The sequence below is a fragment of the Fusarium solani genome (assembly GCF_023522795.1).
Source record: "Fusarium solani strain SB1 chromosome Unknown bctg00000005, whole genome shotgun sequence".
NCBI lineage: Eukaryota > Fungi > Ascomycota > Sordariomycetes > Hypocreales > Nectriaceae > Fusarium > Fusarium solani.
In genome coordinates this window covers 1,655,346-1,672,154 of record NW_027072153.1, presented here as the reverse complement: position 1 = coordinate 1,672,154, position 16,809 = coordinate 1,655,346, and the positions used below count along the sequence as shown (strand labels likewise).

The 16,809-nt window shown below is 51.0% G+C and overlaps 8 protein-coding genes across 8 annotated transcripts; 5 read left to right on the top strand and 3 right to left on the bottom strand.

The window, feature by feature from the left end:
* Positions 1-997: 997 nt before the first annotated feature.
* Positions 998-2,092, top strand: MRS44_008946 (uncharacterized protein; the record flags this gene model as incomplete). The annotated part of the gene is made up of 1 exon (XM_046276372.2): positions 998-2,092. The coding sequence occupies one exon, from the start codon at positions 998-1,000 to the stop codon at positions 2,090-2,092; it is 1,095 nt and encodes a 364-aa protein (XP_046132408.2).
* A 470-nt stretch (positions 2,093-2,562) lies between these two features.
* On the top strand, positions 2,563-3,633 carry MRS44_008945 (uncharacterized protein; the record flags this gene model as incomplete). The annotated part of the gene is made up of 1 exon (XM_046284098.2): positions 2,563-3,633. One exon carries the CDS (start codon positions 2,563-2,565, stop codon positions 3,631-3,633), a length of 1,071 nt encoding a protein of 356 aa, XP_046132407.2.
* Positions 3,634-4,247: 614 nt separating this feature from the next.
* MRS44_008944 (uncharacterized protein) lies at positions 4,248-4,750 on the bottom strand (the record flags this gene model as incomplete). Its single annotated transcript, XM_065621122.1, has 3 exons — positions 4,248-4,428; positions 4,504-4,550; positions 4,688-4,750. 3 exons carry the CDS (start codon positions 4,748-4,750, stop codon positions 4,248-4,250), a joined length of 291 nt encoding a protein of 96 aa, XP_065477194.1.
* A 1,790-nt stretch (positions 4,751-6,540) lies between these two features.
* MRS44_008943 (uncharacterized protein) lies at positions 6,541-7,400 on the top strand (the record flags this gene model as incomplete). The annotated part of the gene is made up of 3 exons (XM_065621121.1): positions 6,541-6,671; positions 6,841-6,867; positions 6,917-7,400. 3 exons carry the CDS (start codon positions 6,541-6,543, stop codon positions 7,398-7,400), a joined length of 642 nt encoding a protein of 213 aa, XP_065477193.1.
* Positions 7,401-8,003: 603 nt separating this feature from the next.
* MRS44_008942 (uncharacterized protein) lies at positions 8,004-9,403 on the bottom strand (the record flags this gene model as incomplete). The annotated part of the gene is made up of 4 exons (XM_065621120.1): positions 8,004-8,112; positions 8,260-8,805; positions 8,857-8,994; positions 9,069-9,403. 4 exons carry the CDS (start codon positions 9,401-9,403, stop codon positions 8,004-8,006), a joined length of 1,128 nt encoding a protein of 375 aa, XP_065477192.1.
* A 971-nt stretch (positions 9,404-10,374) lies between these two features.
* On the top strand, positions 10,375-13,245 carry MRS44_008941 (uncharacterized protein; the record flags this gene model as incomplete). The annotated part of the gene is made up of 4 exons (XM_046269746.2): positions 10,375-11,155; positions 11,206-11,943; positions 11,996-13,088; positions 13,137-13,245. 4 exons carry the CDS (start codon positions 10,375-10,377, stop codon positions 13,243-13,245), a joined length of 2,721 nt encoding a protein of 906 aa, XP_046132403.2.
* Positions 13,246-14,239: 994 nt separating this feature from the next.
* Positions 14,240-15,085, top strand: MRS44_008940 (uncharacterized protein; the record flags this gene model as incomplete). The annotated part of the gene is made up of 4 exons (XM_046276371.2): positions 14,240-14,330; positions 14,402-14,494; positions 14,601-14,860; positions 14,924-15,085. The coding sequence occupies 4 exons, from the start codon at positions 14,240-14,242 to the stop codon at positions 15,083-15,085; spliced, it is 606 nt and encodes a 201-aa protein (XP_046132402.1).
* Positions 15,086-15,719: 634 nt separating this feature from the next.
* On the bottom strand, positions 15,720-16,208 carry MRS44_008939 (uncharacterized protein; the record flags this gene model as incomplete). Its single annotated transcript, XM_046269745.2, has 1 exon — positions 15,720-16,208. One exon carries the CDS (start codon positions 16,206-16,208, stop codon positions 15,720-15,722), a length of 489 nt encoding a protein of 162 aa, XP_046132401.1.
* Between the last annotated feature and the right edge of the window lie 601 nt (positions 16,209-16,809).

Below are 16,809 nucleotides of genomic sequence, written 5' to 3'. Positions count from 1 at the left end.
AGAATTAATAAAGTATACATTTATAATAATTAATACTTTATAAATATTATATAAATTCTTTTAGAATTTTTATTATATTAAAAAGGCTCATATAAGGCGGGCATAAACTAATACCTTAGTACTCGTGTCTCGTTTTTTCCTCGGACGGCGTGCCTCCTAACGGAACCCCTAGCACACCACCAGGTTGGTGGCGACGAGAAGCATTGGCCGGATATTGGCCGTTTCTACAAAATGAAGGAGAACTCTGGGAACAACCTGCTAAAGTCGTCCTTCAAATGCTTTGGCCAGTCACGCAGCCCTTATGTTCTTAATATCTATACAGTATTCTTGAGCGGCAGAGTAGTTACCACCACATGAAACGGACGAGCCCTGGAACGACGACAGCATCGTCAGATCAACATATCAGCCGGATCGGTCTTTTTACGCGTAGCTTAGGCTTAGACTTGGGGCGCCTTTGGAAGAGTTTTTGACAGATCAACAAATCCTCATGTTAATAAACGTCGTGATTTTGACTGAACAGTTATTGACCTCTACCAACAAGTGACAGAGTCTTGGTACTCGCGAGACTCAACCACCATACACTACCATGAACACAAAACTCAGCTATAATATTGACCTAGTATACAAGTCTCCATGTAGATTTCCATATTTCCTCAGCAATATAGGACCGTAACCGAGGTCGTGGCGATGAGTGGTCAATCGGCTGCAACGGCTATATCGGGTATTGCGGGATCAAGAGAGGAGCCACACGTCATGAAGGGTCTCGGTCTTTCCCCGAGACGGTCAGATGGCTGTAACTTTCACATCGTGTTTCTAAGCAAGCGAAGGATCAAAGGATATAAGAATGGGCCTTGGTATTATGGAAGAAGTCTCTGCGCTCGGAGGAATATACCCGGTCGATTATCCACAAAGTCGCCAGACCATCCAACACCCTACAATAAAAAGGTATTTGTGTGTGAACAGCCTATCAACTACATCTAACAAATAACAGTTCATCATGAGTGTAACGCGAGCAGCCTTAACAACAAGTCGAGCCCGACTGACTCATCTATTCCCGTGGATCACGTCGCCCTTCATCGTCGGCGCGCCAATGCGCGTCATGTCAGGTCCAGACCTGGCCCTCGCCATCTCCAAAGCTGGAGGGCTGGGCTTCATCGGCCCCGGCGCGAAACCTGAAGACACGGCCAAAGATCTAATGACAGTCAAGGAGCTGTTGAAGAATGCGCCTCCCAACACATTGCCACAGTCGTTTCCATCTCAAGATGTCCTTCCTGTTGGTGTCGGGTTCCAGCTTTGGAATGGCGACCTTGACTCCGCGGTTCAGGCTGTTCAGCAGCATCGGCCCTGTGTGGCTTGGCTGTTTGCTCCTCGCCGGGGCCAGGAGGAGTTGGATGAGTGGGCGACTCGTTTGCGCGAGGCTTCTCCCGGGATTCAGATCTGGACTCAGATTGGCACCGTCAAGGAGAGCATCGAAGCCGCCAACAGTGACAATCGCCCGGATGTTCTGGTAATCCAAGGGGCAGAGGCGGGTGGCCACGGCAGAGCAACAGACGGCCTAGGAATTATGGCGCTATTTCCCGAGATTGCAGACAAAATCAAGGACTCGGGCATCACGCTGATCGCGGCTGGAGGCATCGCCGACGGTCGGGGAGTCGCAGCAGCCCTCGCTCTAGGAGCAGCGGGCGCAGCAATGGGGACACGCTTCCTGGCAGCCACCGAAGCCCGTATAAACAAGGGCTACCAGCGGGAAATCGTGCGGGCTTCCGACGGAGCGCAGTGCACCACCCGGACGATGCTGTACAACCACCTCCGCGGCACCATGGGCTGGCCAGAGCAGTACAGCCCCCGCGGGATCGTCAACCAGAGTTGGCACGACCAGCAGGCGGGCGTGTCCTTTGACGAGCTGAAACTCCGCCACGACGAGGCTGCCAAGGCCGGCGAGAAGGGTTGGGGCCCCGACGGCAGGTTGGCGACTTATGCAGGCGCCGCGGTCGGTCTCGTGCATGAGGTTGAAGACGCCGGGGTCCTCGTTCAGCGGATACAGTGTGAGACTAGAGATATTGTGAAAAGGGTTGCAGAGGGAGTTGTGTGAAGGTATCTGTACGACAAGGCAGTAACAAAAAGATGGGGTTTATGCATGCATGAAACTTGCAGATTGCAACTCGACTGTATACAGTGTTTATCAAAGGCTGCGTTGGCTAGAATCAAACGGTGAAGGATTTTCGTCCAACACAAAGCGTTGTTTGCTCGCCTTGTTTGCTTCTCTTCCCACTGTAGAGACGGTGATGACATCTCGACAGAGCCTTGTACGACGGTGATGAGGTTCGCCGACGTGCATTGCATTAGTTAGCCCAATCATTCCAATCAATGTTTCTGCTTACGTGTAGGGTTGGGGGTTTTTCTTCTTCCCTCTTTTCTCTTCTCTCTTCTTTTTCAGTTCTCTTCACCCGGAACTGTCAACCCAGTCAGACCAGCAACCTTCATACAAATAACTCCTTGATTACATCCCTATCTCTGATCAACTACTCACTTGTCTCTCTTCAACCCACAAACACATCAATCATGTCCCTATCCAAACCAGTCTCGTTCCCAAAGTTCCCTCACCTGGCCAATGAGCTCCAAGAACTCGTCTGGGAATGGTCTCTCAAGGACCGCCACCCGGCTGCTCACTTTGCCCAGCTCGGATCACATAAACTCAAAAGCCGACTACCAAACGGCGAGGTAGGGTCCTTTTGGACCATGACCTCGATTGAGGAGCTTGTGTGGTCTGACCCGCCTCGCGAGCTCGCAGAGATGTGTCCTGTGCGTGAGACGCAGGTCGACGTCCTGCTTCGAACGTGCAAGCAATCACGCCGTGTCGCTATCCGGCATCGAGAGTCGTGGGGTCCTAAGGGCACGCTTCAGCTCTACGACCCTCGTGACAAGAGCCGTGCGGACACCTGGGATATGGCGAGAGATTTCAGAATCCCAGGCCCTCAAATGTCCGACTCAGGCGTTCACAAGAAGTACCTACCCCCACGACTCTTCGATCTCCCATCTCGCAAGGTGGATAACTCTCGGGACCTCGTCATCTTGGGACCGGAGTGGGTTGGTGTCGGGCAAGAGTTTCAGAAAGGCTTCTTTTCAACCAAGCCGGAATGGCAACTGCCTGTCCCGCGAGTTCCGTATCTCGCACTTACCTACAACACCCGCGAGTCCCTCGACAGCCAGCTGTCGCTGGTGGCTTGGATCCTTCGCCTCCGCGCAGAGGTGCTGTACCTCCTCATCAAACCAGATGAGTTTGACAACGACGACAACACCTTTGTGGGCGCGGATCCAGCACGGAAAATCGTCAAGGACAGACGCAAGTCCCTCGAGACACCTCTTAAAAAGCGTGCGGGGGCTGAAAACCTCGTGTCTGAAGCACCGGATAGCTTCTGGTACGGGACGAGGGAGTACTACGCGCTCAGTTGGGACGACCTCGAGGAAAAGATGATGAATTCCAAGCCCTGGATACAGCTTTGTGGGGCGATTGAGAAGGCAAGGCTGATGGAGAAGGATTTCTGCACCGAATGCTTTGGTACACACTGCAACAGCAAGGCTGAGACGTTCCCTGCGATTTGGAAGGTCATGTCTTGGAGAGACCACAAATAGGGGGTTTCTTTGTTCACACAGGTGAAAAGGGAGTTGCGACTTGGGACATTCGTTTGAACACGGTACGGGAGACTACTAAGTGAGTTTATGATTATGAGTGTTCGGGTACGGTGCATCAGGTTGGGTATTAGCCCTTGGAGTTCCGTTGTTTAAGGGGTATGGGATACTTGACGCAGCATTGACTGCCGGTGGGAAACCAAACAATTATGCAGAAATAATCTCAAAATACAAAGGCAATTAAGTGTGTTACTCTGGCGTTGAAAAGTGTGCATTTCTTGTTGAAAACAGTCACTTGCACGGAACAGGATCAACTCCAAAATGTTCAAAATTCGCCACGCCACATCAGCGATACTTTGGCAAGTCTCACATTTACAGATGCTTGCTGGTGGTCTACTCGATATTGCAGTTAGCAGCCAGCCAACTCGTGCAATTCTGCTCAAAGGCGATTCTTGTTGAAGCTGCTCCAGCTTGCCAATCGTAGTTCGGGAACCTGGTGAGTATGTCGATTAGAACCTGTCTAAGGGCGGCAAAGTTCGCCCCGGCTTTGAGTGTTACTCTCCGCCACTCGGTGACTTCTACTTGCGAGAACGAGGGCGTGGTCAGCCTTCTTCAAGCTAAAGAGGAACGGGGAACATGATGGGATAGTTCGAAGACTTACCAGTCTGCGGCGTGATTTTGGTCAGATAGTCCAACTCGAGACTCTTGCCAATCTTGCGCGTCACGTAATACCACCCGTTGGGGCCAGGAATCTGCAGAGTGCGAGTCGGGTTCGGGGAGAGCACGTTCTCGGCCTTCCTAGAGAGGATTCGTTAGTAATCGACGACTGAGAGGTTTGAGATCGTCTATAGAGGCTAAACGGGTATTTTGTACTTAAAGTTTGGGTTATGCGTCGTGTATGAAGACTCGCCGTCGCCGAACTTGATATGGAAATAGAGCTCCGGGTTGCCATGTGCATCATCCTCACCAACCCCCAGTTAGCCTAACCCACAAAAAAGAACTCATTGTAGTAGTAACAATAAGTAACGAAGTGAGTCGCACGGATCATAGAACATACCCTGGCAATGCCATGCGACCAGTTAGGGTCAGGAGAGACTATAAAGTAACACCGGTTTGCCATTTTTGCAATACAAGAAGCAGGGTATTCATATACTATCACGAGCTTGACGACGTGTTGTGGAGATGTGCTGATAGAGAGGACGAGCTTATGTATACCTGCCTTGGGGCATTCCAGCACGCAATTCTAAGCGTCGGTCACCGGGGAAGACCGATCCAGAACGGCCCAGCTGAAAAAGAGTTCAGTTCCAGCCAGCCACATGGTCAATAGTCTTCTCTTCCTTGTCGATGAGTCTGGCGAGGTTGATGCATGAAGACGTGTCTGGCTAGAACGCTCCATGTCTTAGATGTATTGGTTAGTTCAGCTCGCCACAAGTGGCAAGAAGGCATAGGTATGGCCACACCGTGAGACAATCATAGAGACCAAGAAGGTCTAGACTGACAGCTTATAAGATGCATGCAATTACGATCACTACTATCTCCGTGCTGTGTAAGGACGGGCCTCACCCAGCTCGCCTCGACTTAAGCCCTGGCAATCTCAGCCCTCGCTCAGCAGCAGCTCAGCCTAGAGGCAAGAAATCGGTTCTGCAAATAGAAATTTACTTTATTCTGCTTTAGTTTCGTCCCCGAGTTATGTGGGAATCTGTCGTAACTCGTATTCAGCCCAAGCTTGGACTTCCTGGGGGATTTGCATCCTTGTCCACCTGAATTGTTCATACAGCGCCTTATTGGCTGCCACATTACGGCGAGATCATTATAAGGATTCTGCCTAAGTTATCGCAGAGGAACTCCAAGGGCTGCATAATCAACAAAGTGACTTAAGTGCACCCAGTCGACGCTGATGCTGTTGAGGGGCAGGGTTTTGCATGCTAATGCCACGATGAGCAGCTTGACCTAAGACGATTTTCAAAAGAATCTTCTCAACTCCTTCTTCCTTCTTTTACACATCATATATTTCAAGCCTGCCTAACGTTGTCTCTGATTAACCTGATTCTCAGGACGTTTGTTGACCAGATGATGTGAGGACCACTTGAATTCACAGGCTAGCTGATCAAACGCTACTAGTGTATGAGAGATTTAGAGTGACAAGACTAAAAACAACCATAATGCAGGGAAGAATAAAAAATTAAGGTTGGACCACGCGCTCAGGTTGCCTTATAAGGATGGCTCTGCGGGAATCCTTCCACCATCTCCACACCCAGCGATCCTACATGCATAGACGAGCCGATCATGAGGCAGGGACTAGAATCCATTCCGCTACACTTCTAAATAGATGTAAACACGAGCTAAGGCTAGTTTTCCGACATGCACAAGCTTGAAACAGACCGACATGAGCTTGATGGACCGTTGGGAATGTCCGTAAGCTCTGAGTTTATTTCTGTCTAACAAGCAGGTTACACATTGATAGTTTGACGTATGCAAACGGTCAATCGTTAATTTTGACGCAATTTCATGGAACTCGTCGGCATAAGGGGATCATCGAGTCCTGTTCCAGTTCTTGGTGCTTGGTGTTTGTTCCAGTGGATTCAAGGTGCCCATGGCCTTGTTTCAACTCCGCCACGCTTGCTTACTCCCCTTACGAAATACGAATATCCTACTCAGACCGGGGCTTCTCCATGATGTAGATCAAGGTCTGGGGAGGCTATGGGTATCCTGGTTAATCAAAGCGTTGTTTCGTGGCTGTCATGATCGTCCTTGTCGACGACACGGAGTAAGGAGAGTAGATTAAAGCTATATAAAGGCTGCCTTCGTTTCTCCAGTAGTCTTTCTACCACACCATCACCACCATCATCACCAGTTTTCATTTTTACTCTCTACTCTTCCCTTCTCTTCAAACAACTCTGCCAGCTCACCATGCACGCCTTGACTGCCGCAACCTTCCTCGCCAGCGCCCTCAGCGGCGTCGGTGCAAGCCCCGTGTCCAAGAACACCCGTCGCGATGTTCTCGTGGCTCTGCCTGGGGGCGCTCACGAGATCGATCTCAAGTTCCAGCCCTGGATGGACTTTGATACCGATAGCTGCTACAACACGGCTGCCATCGACCCCGATGGAGACACCAACCCGGGCATCGACCACCCTGCTTTTCAAGAATCCCGAGGATGACTGCCGTGAGAGCAGCCGCCTGAAGAACGCCAACGTCTACAGTCGATCTAGATGCAACCACGGGTGGTGCGCCGTCATGTAAGTCCTTCGATCTAGTTCGTCACTAGCTGCGCTGACAATCCCTTAGGTACGAGTACTACTTTGAGAAAGACCAAGTTGTCTGGGGCTCTCTTGCGGGCGGCCACACTCACGACTGGGAAAATGTCATCGTCTTTGCCAAGGGAGACGAGGTCAAGAAAGTCGCCCCGTCCTGCCACGGAGGATACGGCGGTTCTACCGACTCTCCTCGTCTGGGAGGTGACACCCATCCCAAGGTTGTATACCATAAGGATGGAGGCAGCACTCACTGCATGCGTATGGCCAACGAGGGCGACGACGACGTCGAGAACTATACTGAGGACTGGGTCTCCTCTCCTCTCGTCGGCTGGGGTTGGTGGCCGACTACTGACAACGGGCGAGCCTACAGGGATCTGGTCTATGGCAAGTGGCCCAATGATGCCACGGCTGCCCCCAAGTTCTGGGACGCTGATGATATGTACACCAACACGCTCCGGAAGGCTGCTGGCGACTGCTGCGAGGACTTTGATCCCTCTTACGATGATAGTGAGTAGTGGACGGACAGAGACTCGATGGCAATTTGCGATTCAAGGATAATTATGCATGTAAAGCCTTCAGGGCTGTTTCTGGCGATGATTTGAACTCTTGAAGGCTCTTTGGATGAGCAAGGCTTTTGGCAACCATCTGGGGTTTTCTCTATTGGGCATGTCCTTCCTTGGGGTATCTCATCCCTTCCGTGAATCCTTTCTTCTTCTCTTCTTCTTCTTCATTCATTCAATAACACTCTTTCAAAGACCAATCTTAGTCTTCAGCTATGGAAAGCTGTTCCCAGATGAGATCCAATCGGGTATTGTGTGGTACCCCTGAATGTCAGGTTGACCGCGCGACGCCATCAACACTCACTCTAGAACTTAAGAGACAAGATGGAGTGCAGTACAGGTGGCATCTTGCACTGCGAGACTCACCTTTCCACTATTGAGTTTCCATGGCTGTAGAAGCTTAATGTTATCTCAGTCACGGTGCTTTACAATCGGGGTTTGATGCTGTCATTTGTTTATCAGTGTGTTCTTTTATGTTGTGCCCGATGGAGACGTCATTGGAAAACAAGAAGAGATTTCCACTCCGTCCAGGAGAGTCCATCAGAACCGCCACAAATGCTAGGGCGTGAGATGAAACACCTTCCAAACGCCCAAAGACTTGAAATAGAGCATATACTCTGGAGGATGGATGGCGGAAAGGGCACATCCCAGTCCATGAATCAAGAGTCTAGAACCTGATTAGCAATAAATCCTTGATCCAAGGGTCTGACAATTTCAAACCCCAGGTGACTTTGACATTTTATTGAGGACTGAAAATTATCCCGAGTGACTGGATTTATTCACAGCATTGACCAATGGTCTCCCCGTGTCTAACCGCTCAAGATTTGTTCCGAGTATTTCCAAAACCCTTGGCCAGTACATAGTAGAGTGCCAACTATTGTGAGGTGTTATAAACACGTTCGGTGCCTTCCACAGCGGATGATCCGAAGGCAATGGTTCGGGGTCAGTAACATCAAGTGCTGCCCCTCGAATCTGACCATTCTGCAAAGCCTCTATCAGGGCTTCGGTGTCAACATGCCTCCCACGCCCAACGTTAGACAGAAAGGTCCTGTTCTTGCTCAGAATCTTGAACTGGGAGTAAGAAATGATGCCGCTCGTTTCTTGAGTCAGTGGCAGGCAAACAACCAGAATGTCGAGTTTCTGATCCAAGAAGTCATCAACATCCGCCCTACTCGAGCCATGAAACCACTTGGCGGGGATCAAGCCATCGGGGTCTCCGGTCCCAGGCACACAATAGCTCGAATCCTTGCGAGACTCTGGTGTAGGGCGTTCTGTCCGCGTGAATGCGTAGACCTCCATGCCCATAGCGCTGGCAACCCGTGCACACTGGCGGCCGATGCAGCCATAACCTAGAATTCCCCTACAAGAGGACAAGTTAATTCATGACACTTAAAGCCCTGCAATGACTTACATTCGTGAGCCAGCTGAGTCTGTGGCTTTGTGTTCGTAGCAAGCTTTCCACTGCTGAGCTTCCATGTTGCGGGCTTGTTCAAGGAATTGTCTCTGGTTCATAATCCAGGTGCCAATAACCCACTCGGCGATCTGTGGCCTAAGCGTAAAATCCAGTTGGTTTCTGCAGCTTAATGCACTTTCTTGAGCTTCAAGAATTGTAGGGTCACTCACGGGTGGGCACCGTTTGCAGAGCAAAAGACAACATCCGGATCCTGGAAGGAAGGATGATCGACCCAAAGGTCAAATCCTGCCGACGATACTTGTACAAAGCGCAGCCGAGGTGCGAGTGAAGACGGCGGTGGGAAATAAGTGCAGACCATCGTGACGCCATCCCATTCATTGGGAGAGATGTCAGTTGGTGTAAGAAGGCGGCCGTCTGACAAAGCCTTCACCCAACGCACCTCGGTATGTGGCAACGTTCTACGTATTCTGTCGATCCATTGTAGATCTGGATCAATTGGTATGAATACAAGAAGGACATCCTTCTTTGGTGTGGTTTTGGTCATGGTGTAAGCCTATGCTGGGTGGATGATAGCAAACAGTCAAAGATAAAATAAAGACGGAAAGAGAAATAAAGGCACAAAGTATATAGCTTGGGCCACCATATTGTTCTTCAAAAATGCCCACAATATGTAGTGACTAGCCTGAAGTGTGGCATTAAGTGGGTGATGCTATCCGCGCCCTGTCAACGGGAGCGTCCCGCAGCCACAAGACTTAGTCAAAAAGGCTGCATAAAGCCAGGGGGTGGGAGCCTCAGAGCAACTCGACAGAAACAATACAGCTGTAATACAACTGAAGCTTATACCCAAGCTTCAATGACACAATAACAGATAGATGAGGCTTACAACCACTATAGATGACGCCTTGATGCAGGCCAACAGACATGGCGTTGATTGACTTTTAAATCAGAAACACCTCACTCATAGATTTTATCGAACCGAAATTCACTAACGGAAACAATGACAAATAGTCCAAGGTGCAACAATGGGACGTCCATCTATGTCGGTTTCCAGGCCCCCGGGATTCCTGAGAAGTCAAGTTCTTTCAGCAGAACCCTTATCACAACTCACTACCATCATTTAACTCGTTTTAGCAAACAATTTACCCAAGATAAGCCACCATGTCGACAATCGCCAAACTCCTTTAACTCCCTCAAGTCCGAGTGCGGACGCTGACAATTCACCATCTGCCCCGTCAACAGGGCGCAACGACATGTACATCCGGAGCGGGGCGTTGATAAGCCAATCAGCGTTGACGTCTACCCTCCTAGCTTCGGCCTGGACTCTCAGTCATCCGTAACCATTCTAGCAGTCTTGCAAAGAAGCATGCTCGCTCCCCTCGATGAACCTTCTTCTTCGGGGCAACGAGTCCATGAAAGCCAGCAAAAACCATAGGTCAAGTTTTGGGTCTGCAGCAGACACAGTGTGGCGCCGTTGACTACATGCATGTGCGTGCTTAGAACCCTGACCACTTCTTTATGGCTTCCCACGAGACATCAAACCATGATCTAGACCGGGGCCTATGGTCCTTTGATCTCCTCAACGATCAATTTGCCTTGCCTGAAAGACATAATGCAGCCGATAATGCCAACCTTGACCCATTACAGGCATCCCCAGCAGACGTTAGCGAGGATGCGTGGTGGGCCCCTCTTCCAGCTGAGTTGGATATCGGCTTCCAAGAACCAGTTATTCTTGGCGAAAACGGGCAGCATCTAAACGATTTCACTTCCCTTTTAACCCTAACAAACGATACATCGCCATCTTCATCATCGTTTGTCCACCCTCATCAGCTTGAACAGAATCCTGTCTTAGCTTCGTCAGAGGCATGCCAGATCACTCACCCCACGACCAGCCCAGATGTGGACGATGCGGTTACCCCTCCCAAGATCGGCACTAGGTTCACCAGAGAGTCTATTCGCGTACTGAAGAGCTGGCTCGCGGCCCACAAGGACTCACCTTATCCTGATGAAGCTCAAAAAAGGCGGCTTCAAGAGAGGACTGGGCTCAACAGGACACAACTCATGAACTGGCTAGCCAACGCCCGCCGTCGTAACAAGGGCCTGGGTCTGCGAACTGCTTCTTCTCATCAATTCGAGCAGCCAAAGCCTATCTCCATCCCTCGACCGCCCACCCCAGCTTTCCGAGATGGTTCCTCGTTGAATCCCCTCGAGCGATGGGTCGAGTCTCCACCAGAACATGAACCAGCTTCAGCTTTTGATATTGCCAGGGCTGTTGCTTTCAACTCCCCACTCGCCGAAAGTAAGTCATTGGCTTATGTATACCATGTTGGACTATTCTGACTTTGATAGATTCGGCTGGTTCACCCAGTTTCGACCCATCGGGTTACCCTCGCCGAACTCCTTCGGCCGGAAGTGTCGACACCTCAAGGTCCAGTGGCGGATCTTTCTCCTCTGCCAATTCATACGGTAGCCAGTCGTCGCTCAACACTTTTGAACCGTTTCGGCATGCTCGCTCGCGCCGCAGAAAGCGAGCCTTCAAGCGCAGCGGTCCCAGAACCCCCTTAAGCGCAGCTGGCAAGACCTTTCAGTGCACGTTCTGCACAGAAACTTTCGGGAGGAAATATGACTGGCAGCGGCATGAAAACTCGTTACATCTACCTCTGGAAAGATGGATTTGCGCCCCTGCTGGCCCTCGCTGTCCGAACCCAACCAACGACAACTTAGAAAGTTGTGTATTCTGTGGACTGGCCGACCCAAGCGATCAACACATCAACAGTCACCACTATTCCGAGTGTCAGAATCGAGCCCCCGAAGAGAGGACTTTTAACCGAAAGGATCATCTCAGACAGCACCTACGGCTATTTCATAATGTCAGTTATTCAGAATGGTCCATGGAACAATGGAGAGTTCCAACACCGGATATCCGCTCGCGCTGTGGCTTCTGTCATCGGACGATGACCACTTGGGAAGAACGGGCAGATCACCTGGCGAACCATTTCAAACTGGGCAAGACAATGGCTGATTGGGATGGAGACTGGGGCTTCGATCTCCCCATTCTTCAGATTATCGAGAATGCTATCCCTCCATGTGAGAACATCAACGCTTCAGCCTTGCTGGGCTCTGCTAACTCCACAGCAAGACATCATCGAAACCGAGCGCCATACCCCGTTTCCGTTTCAAGGAAGCAGAGCACCCGTTGAAACACCAAGAAGTGCATACGAGCTTATCAAGCTTGAACTCGCCTATTTCATGCAAAAGTACTTTGACAATAACGGAAACATGCCAACAATTGAGACTATGCAACTTGAAGCTTGCCGCATCATTCTAGCTTCAAAGACTGGCACAGAACGGGAAGAAAAAAGTCAGGCATCATGGCTGGAGGATCTCATCTTGTCAAATCAAGATCTTCTCCAGAAGGCACGTCTAGGTTCGATCCGGTCCCCTAGAGAGAGCAGGCTGTCTTCCATGAAAATCAACGGGAAGAAAGACATGTTTGAGGGATGCGCTTTTGAGTCCCAGCTCCAGGATTTCGTGCGTGCTCGAACCTCTGAAACCCTCATCACCGATCACGAGCTTCAACAGGAGGCATGTCGCGTTGTCGTGAACATAGAAAGGATATCACTCACGCCCTCTGATTTCATCGCAACTTGGCTGGCTCGGCTCATACATTCCTCTACTGATTGGTTATCACATTTTCGTCAAAGGATGAATATCCCCCAAATCAGCGGAGCCGATACGAAACTCTCTAGTGCATTCCACGACTATGCTCAGCTCGACTTGACAAGGGACACCCAGACCAAGAGCAGTCCGGATCTAGACACGGAAATGGGAAGTCTATCTCCTCCCACTCTCGGGATGCCTTGCAAGGCGCGCTCACAAACCGAAGCCGATTTCTGGTTATCTGCCTTCCACTCCTTTCCGGAACCCACGAAACACGCCCCGGTACAAACAACCGCAGCAATACTCCCTAACCCTACGACTTCAGGTGGCAAGGCAAGTGGCGTGAACAGTGAAGTGATGCAAAGGAGCAGTGATCAACAGTCCCTCCTTGATGCCCGCTCAATTATGATGAAAACAAACGGCTTCTTCTTAGGTGGCCCAAACTTTTATCGGTGGATTGCTGAGGAGCTTCACCGTTGGGCGATTGCAACCATGTCCCCTCACAATCCAGCTCAGCATGTTCCGACAGATGAGGAGATTCAACATTATGCTCGGTGGATAGCTTACAACGAGTGAGTCAGGGTTCTGATATCGGCGGGCTTCTAGCTGACACTCTATAGCGGCGATCCTCTCAATCAGACAGTGGCGGATAATCCTTACTGGCTTGCACACTTCAAGCGAAAAGCAGGCATTGCAGGGGATGAATCAGGGGATAAGGAGCCCGGATAAGGGGTGGGCGTCGGGCTGCAATCAAGGTGTAATTATATTCGCTCTCAATAGCCACTGTAGCTTGAATCTCGACTAGTACGCTTAACTACCTACCTATGTGAACCGGAGTCTTTAGGCTATTGTTCCCCCCTCTCGAACCGACCCTTTTTGATGGTTTTAACAAGGCGAGTTCTCGAAAGATGCACACCTAGTTACATCAGCTTAAATGTACTTCTATTTGTATTACAATAAAAGTCTAGTCGAGTCCAAGGGTAGGTAGACTTTTTGCAAACTCGAGGTGAGGACATGCGCCTATCAAACGCCTGTAGGGGCAAGAGAGCTAGTGCGGCACAGTAACTCACTGGGTTGCGGATTACGAACGCAGGTGCGAGGTGAAGAATGAAAAGAATGAGAAAAAAAAAGACGTGTATCCAGCAGCTGGATTGAATGATAGCAGGTTTGTTTAAAGTTCTATCATGAATGGATGCCCTAAATATGTTCGCGCTGAGAGAGGTAGGTAACTTGGCTAGGTATGAAAGCTAGGACGAGGTTGAGTTGAGCCTTGGTGGGCTGAGATTGAGGAACAAACCGGATCAAATGTCTGACTAAGCCTTGCGCGCGACGAGAGATGGAAGGCGGGAAAAATAGCAAATGAATCTGATAAGGCTATTTTTCAAGTCAATTGAGTTGGATACTTCCCACACATGATACATATCTCTTTATAGCTCAATTCTAGTAAAATGTGAGCTTCTAGAGCTCTTGGAGCTTCCGACGGTCGCCTTAGCAATCGCTTAAACGTGAAGAGTCGGAGCTGACCCGGTGGTTCGTGCAAAGTCACGTGCACCAAATTACAGCTCATCTGATTGGCCAATTCGCTTGCCCGGATGGATCCGTCCTCCAACTTCGACCCAAATCAGCCCATCCTCACAAATCCCTCGACAACACCTCTTCCCAGCCCATCCCGAATCATCCCCAAAGCTTCGACCCCATCCGCCGGCGAATTCTCACCATCACAATGTTCCTGCAACGATCCGCCATCGCCGCGGCCCGCCGCGCCGCCGTCTCCCCCGTCGTCGCTCGCACCTTCACCACCTCGTTTGTTCGCCGTACGCAATTTGCTTGCCCCGTCCAGCCAATGGCGATCGTCGTATGATGGCTGACTCTCGTTTTCCAACAGGTGAGGCTTCCAAGCCTGCCACCCCCAAGGAGCAGGCCGCTGCCCTCGCCGGCTCTGCCGACAAGAAGGTCGGCGCCTACAAGACTCTGAAGGGTACGTCTCGACAATTCCGCCATCGACAGCCTCAATCCGCGTCATACATAACCTCGGTCGACCCCCCATCGTGACGGAACGCCCGCTGACAAGAATCCTTCCACAGAGGTCCGCGCTGAGGACGACCTCTTCGGTCCCGGTGCCCAGCCCGGTACCGTCCCTACCGATCTCGAGCAAGCCACCGGTCTGGAGCGTCTGGAGATTCTCGGTAAGATGGAGGGTGTCGATATCTTCGATATGCGCCCTCTCGACGCCAGCCGCCTTGGCACGATGGCCGAGCCCATCATCGTCCGATCCGCCGGTGAGGAGCAGTTCGCTGGTTGCACCGGTTTCCCCGCCGACTCTCACAACGTTCACTGGCTCGGCGTAAGTCTTGATCCTGCGATCCCGGACGGATGGAAGTGAATAGCTGACATTGTAACTTTGAAGCTCACCCGCGAGCGCCCCATTGAGCGATGCCCCGAGTGCGGCAGCGTCTACAAGATGGACTACGTCGGCCCCGAGGATGACCACCACCACCACCACCCTCCCGAGTTTGAGGAGCCCAAGACCTTTGCCGATTACATCAAGCCCGAGTACCGATACCGATAAATGCATTGCGCCGAGGGCCATTGAAGGGACGGGGCTGTAGTATCAGTGAAAACTAGACGGATGTGGATAGTGCCCTGGGGAGAGGTGTTGTTTTGTGTAGATTAGGGTGCTTATTCCCTGTGTCAATTTACTAGCTTCCAGAAGTTGATGTTGACAGTAATTGGACTGCGTGTATTGTGAGGTTTTAGCCATGGCTTCATAGAAGGAATGCTCGAGGTTCTAAACGCGTATCTTGAAGAGGGTAGGTGATGTCATCCAACACGACATGACATGTTTCCAAGAGCCGACTAGGACCCTACCCGAGGTGAAGTCAATGCCAGCCCTACCACGTCAATTCATCCGAACGCTGGCTCAACTGACCCTGGCTCACTCGGCTTGCTCTTTTCAGATTTCAATGTGAGCTCAGTCAAGATGACAGCAGTCTTCAGGAGAAGATTGGTTCCGTAGACGTATCGTATCCAGAACACTGATCGGCATGTTGACCCTTCATCGTCGGTTTCCTCAAGGTCATGGTGGTGTGATGGCATAGCCTCCCTGGCGGCCGCGAATGGGTCAAAAACGTCGGCTGGGGTTTATCCTTGGCTGCGCCTCCGTTTGATGTCAAAAGTCGCATTGGTTCCCACGTCCGACATCCTCATCCCTCGTCCTCATCAAAACTCAGCTTGATCTTTTTGGCCTTCTTCTTGGGTTTCCGGTTCTTGACAGCCTCCTTATCAGCGTCCACGTTCTTGTCCTTTTTGCCATCGGCCTCCTTGTCAACTGGCTCCTCAGCAGCTTCACCGATGACCTTTCCGACTTTGCGTTTTCTGCCTCCAATGGCTGCTTTGCTCTCTGGTTCCTTTGTCGATTCCTTTTCTGCTGAAGGGTCCAGTGAATGATTCGCCGGCTCCTTGACTATCCCGTCCTTGTCGACCTCCAAGTTCACCACGTTCCCATCCTCATCCACGACAAGAGGTACATCTTCAGCCTCTTCACTACTTGACCGCTTCTTGGCTGACCTTCGTTGCGCAGCGAGGAGAGGATCAGGACCAGTCGCACCCGCAGCTTGAGCACGGAGAGCAGCGAGAAATGGCGGTGCCGAGTTGTCGTAAGAGAGGTTCTTGGATGTTATTTTGGGAGGCATTTTTGTTGTCAGGTCAGACCAAATCAGAGGCTGACACAAAAGAAGTCGAGAAGCGCCTCAGCCAGGCAAGGTAAGATTTCCCCAGATTTTTGTTTCTGATGCAAGCTGTGGTGCTGCTGGTTGGACAGGATGCGAGCGACGTCAGCTGTCAGCAAGGCGGCTCTTTGTCAGCTCCTGTGATACCAAGATCTGATTATAGCCGCAGCCGCTCTCGTCACGCTCCACGCTTCCAAGATCCACGACCACGCGTGCATGTGACGGCTTCTATCCGCTCCGCTCCGTCCAAACAAGTCAGTCGCTGGTCAGAAAAAAAACCTTGGATGCCCGTCCAATTCCGCCCTAGACTGTTATCAGCGATGGGCTTGCATGAGACACGTGGGGCAGCACTAGCCACAGGTAGGCAAGGAGGCTTCTCGTCTGGCTGGCGAGGAAGAAAAAGGGAGATTCGATTCTCCTGCTGTGAGAACCTAATCACAACTTCCTTCTCCTTGCAAGGGACAGAGACCAGCGCAATTCCAGCTATGCCGGGGTCGCGCAGGGGAGTCCCGGACCGGGAGATACCAATATTCCGCCTTTTTAGGTAAACCTGCGGCCCCTGATT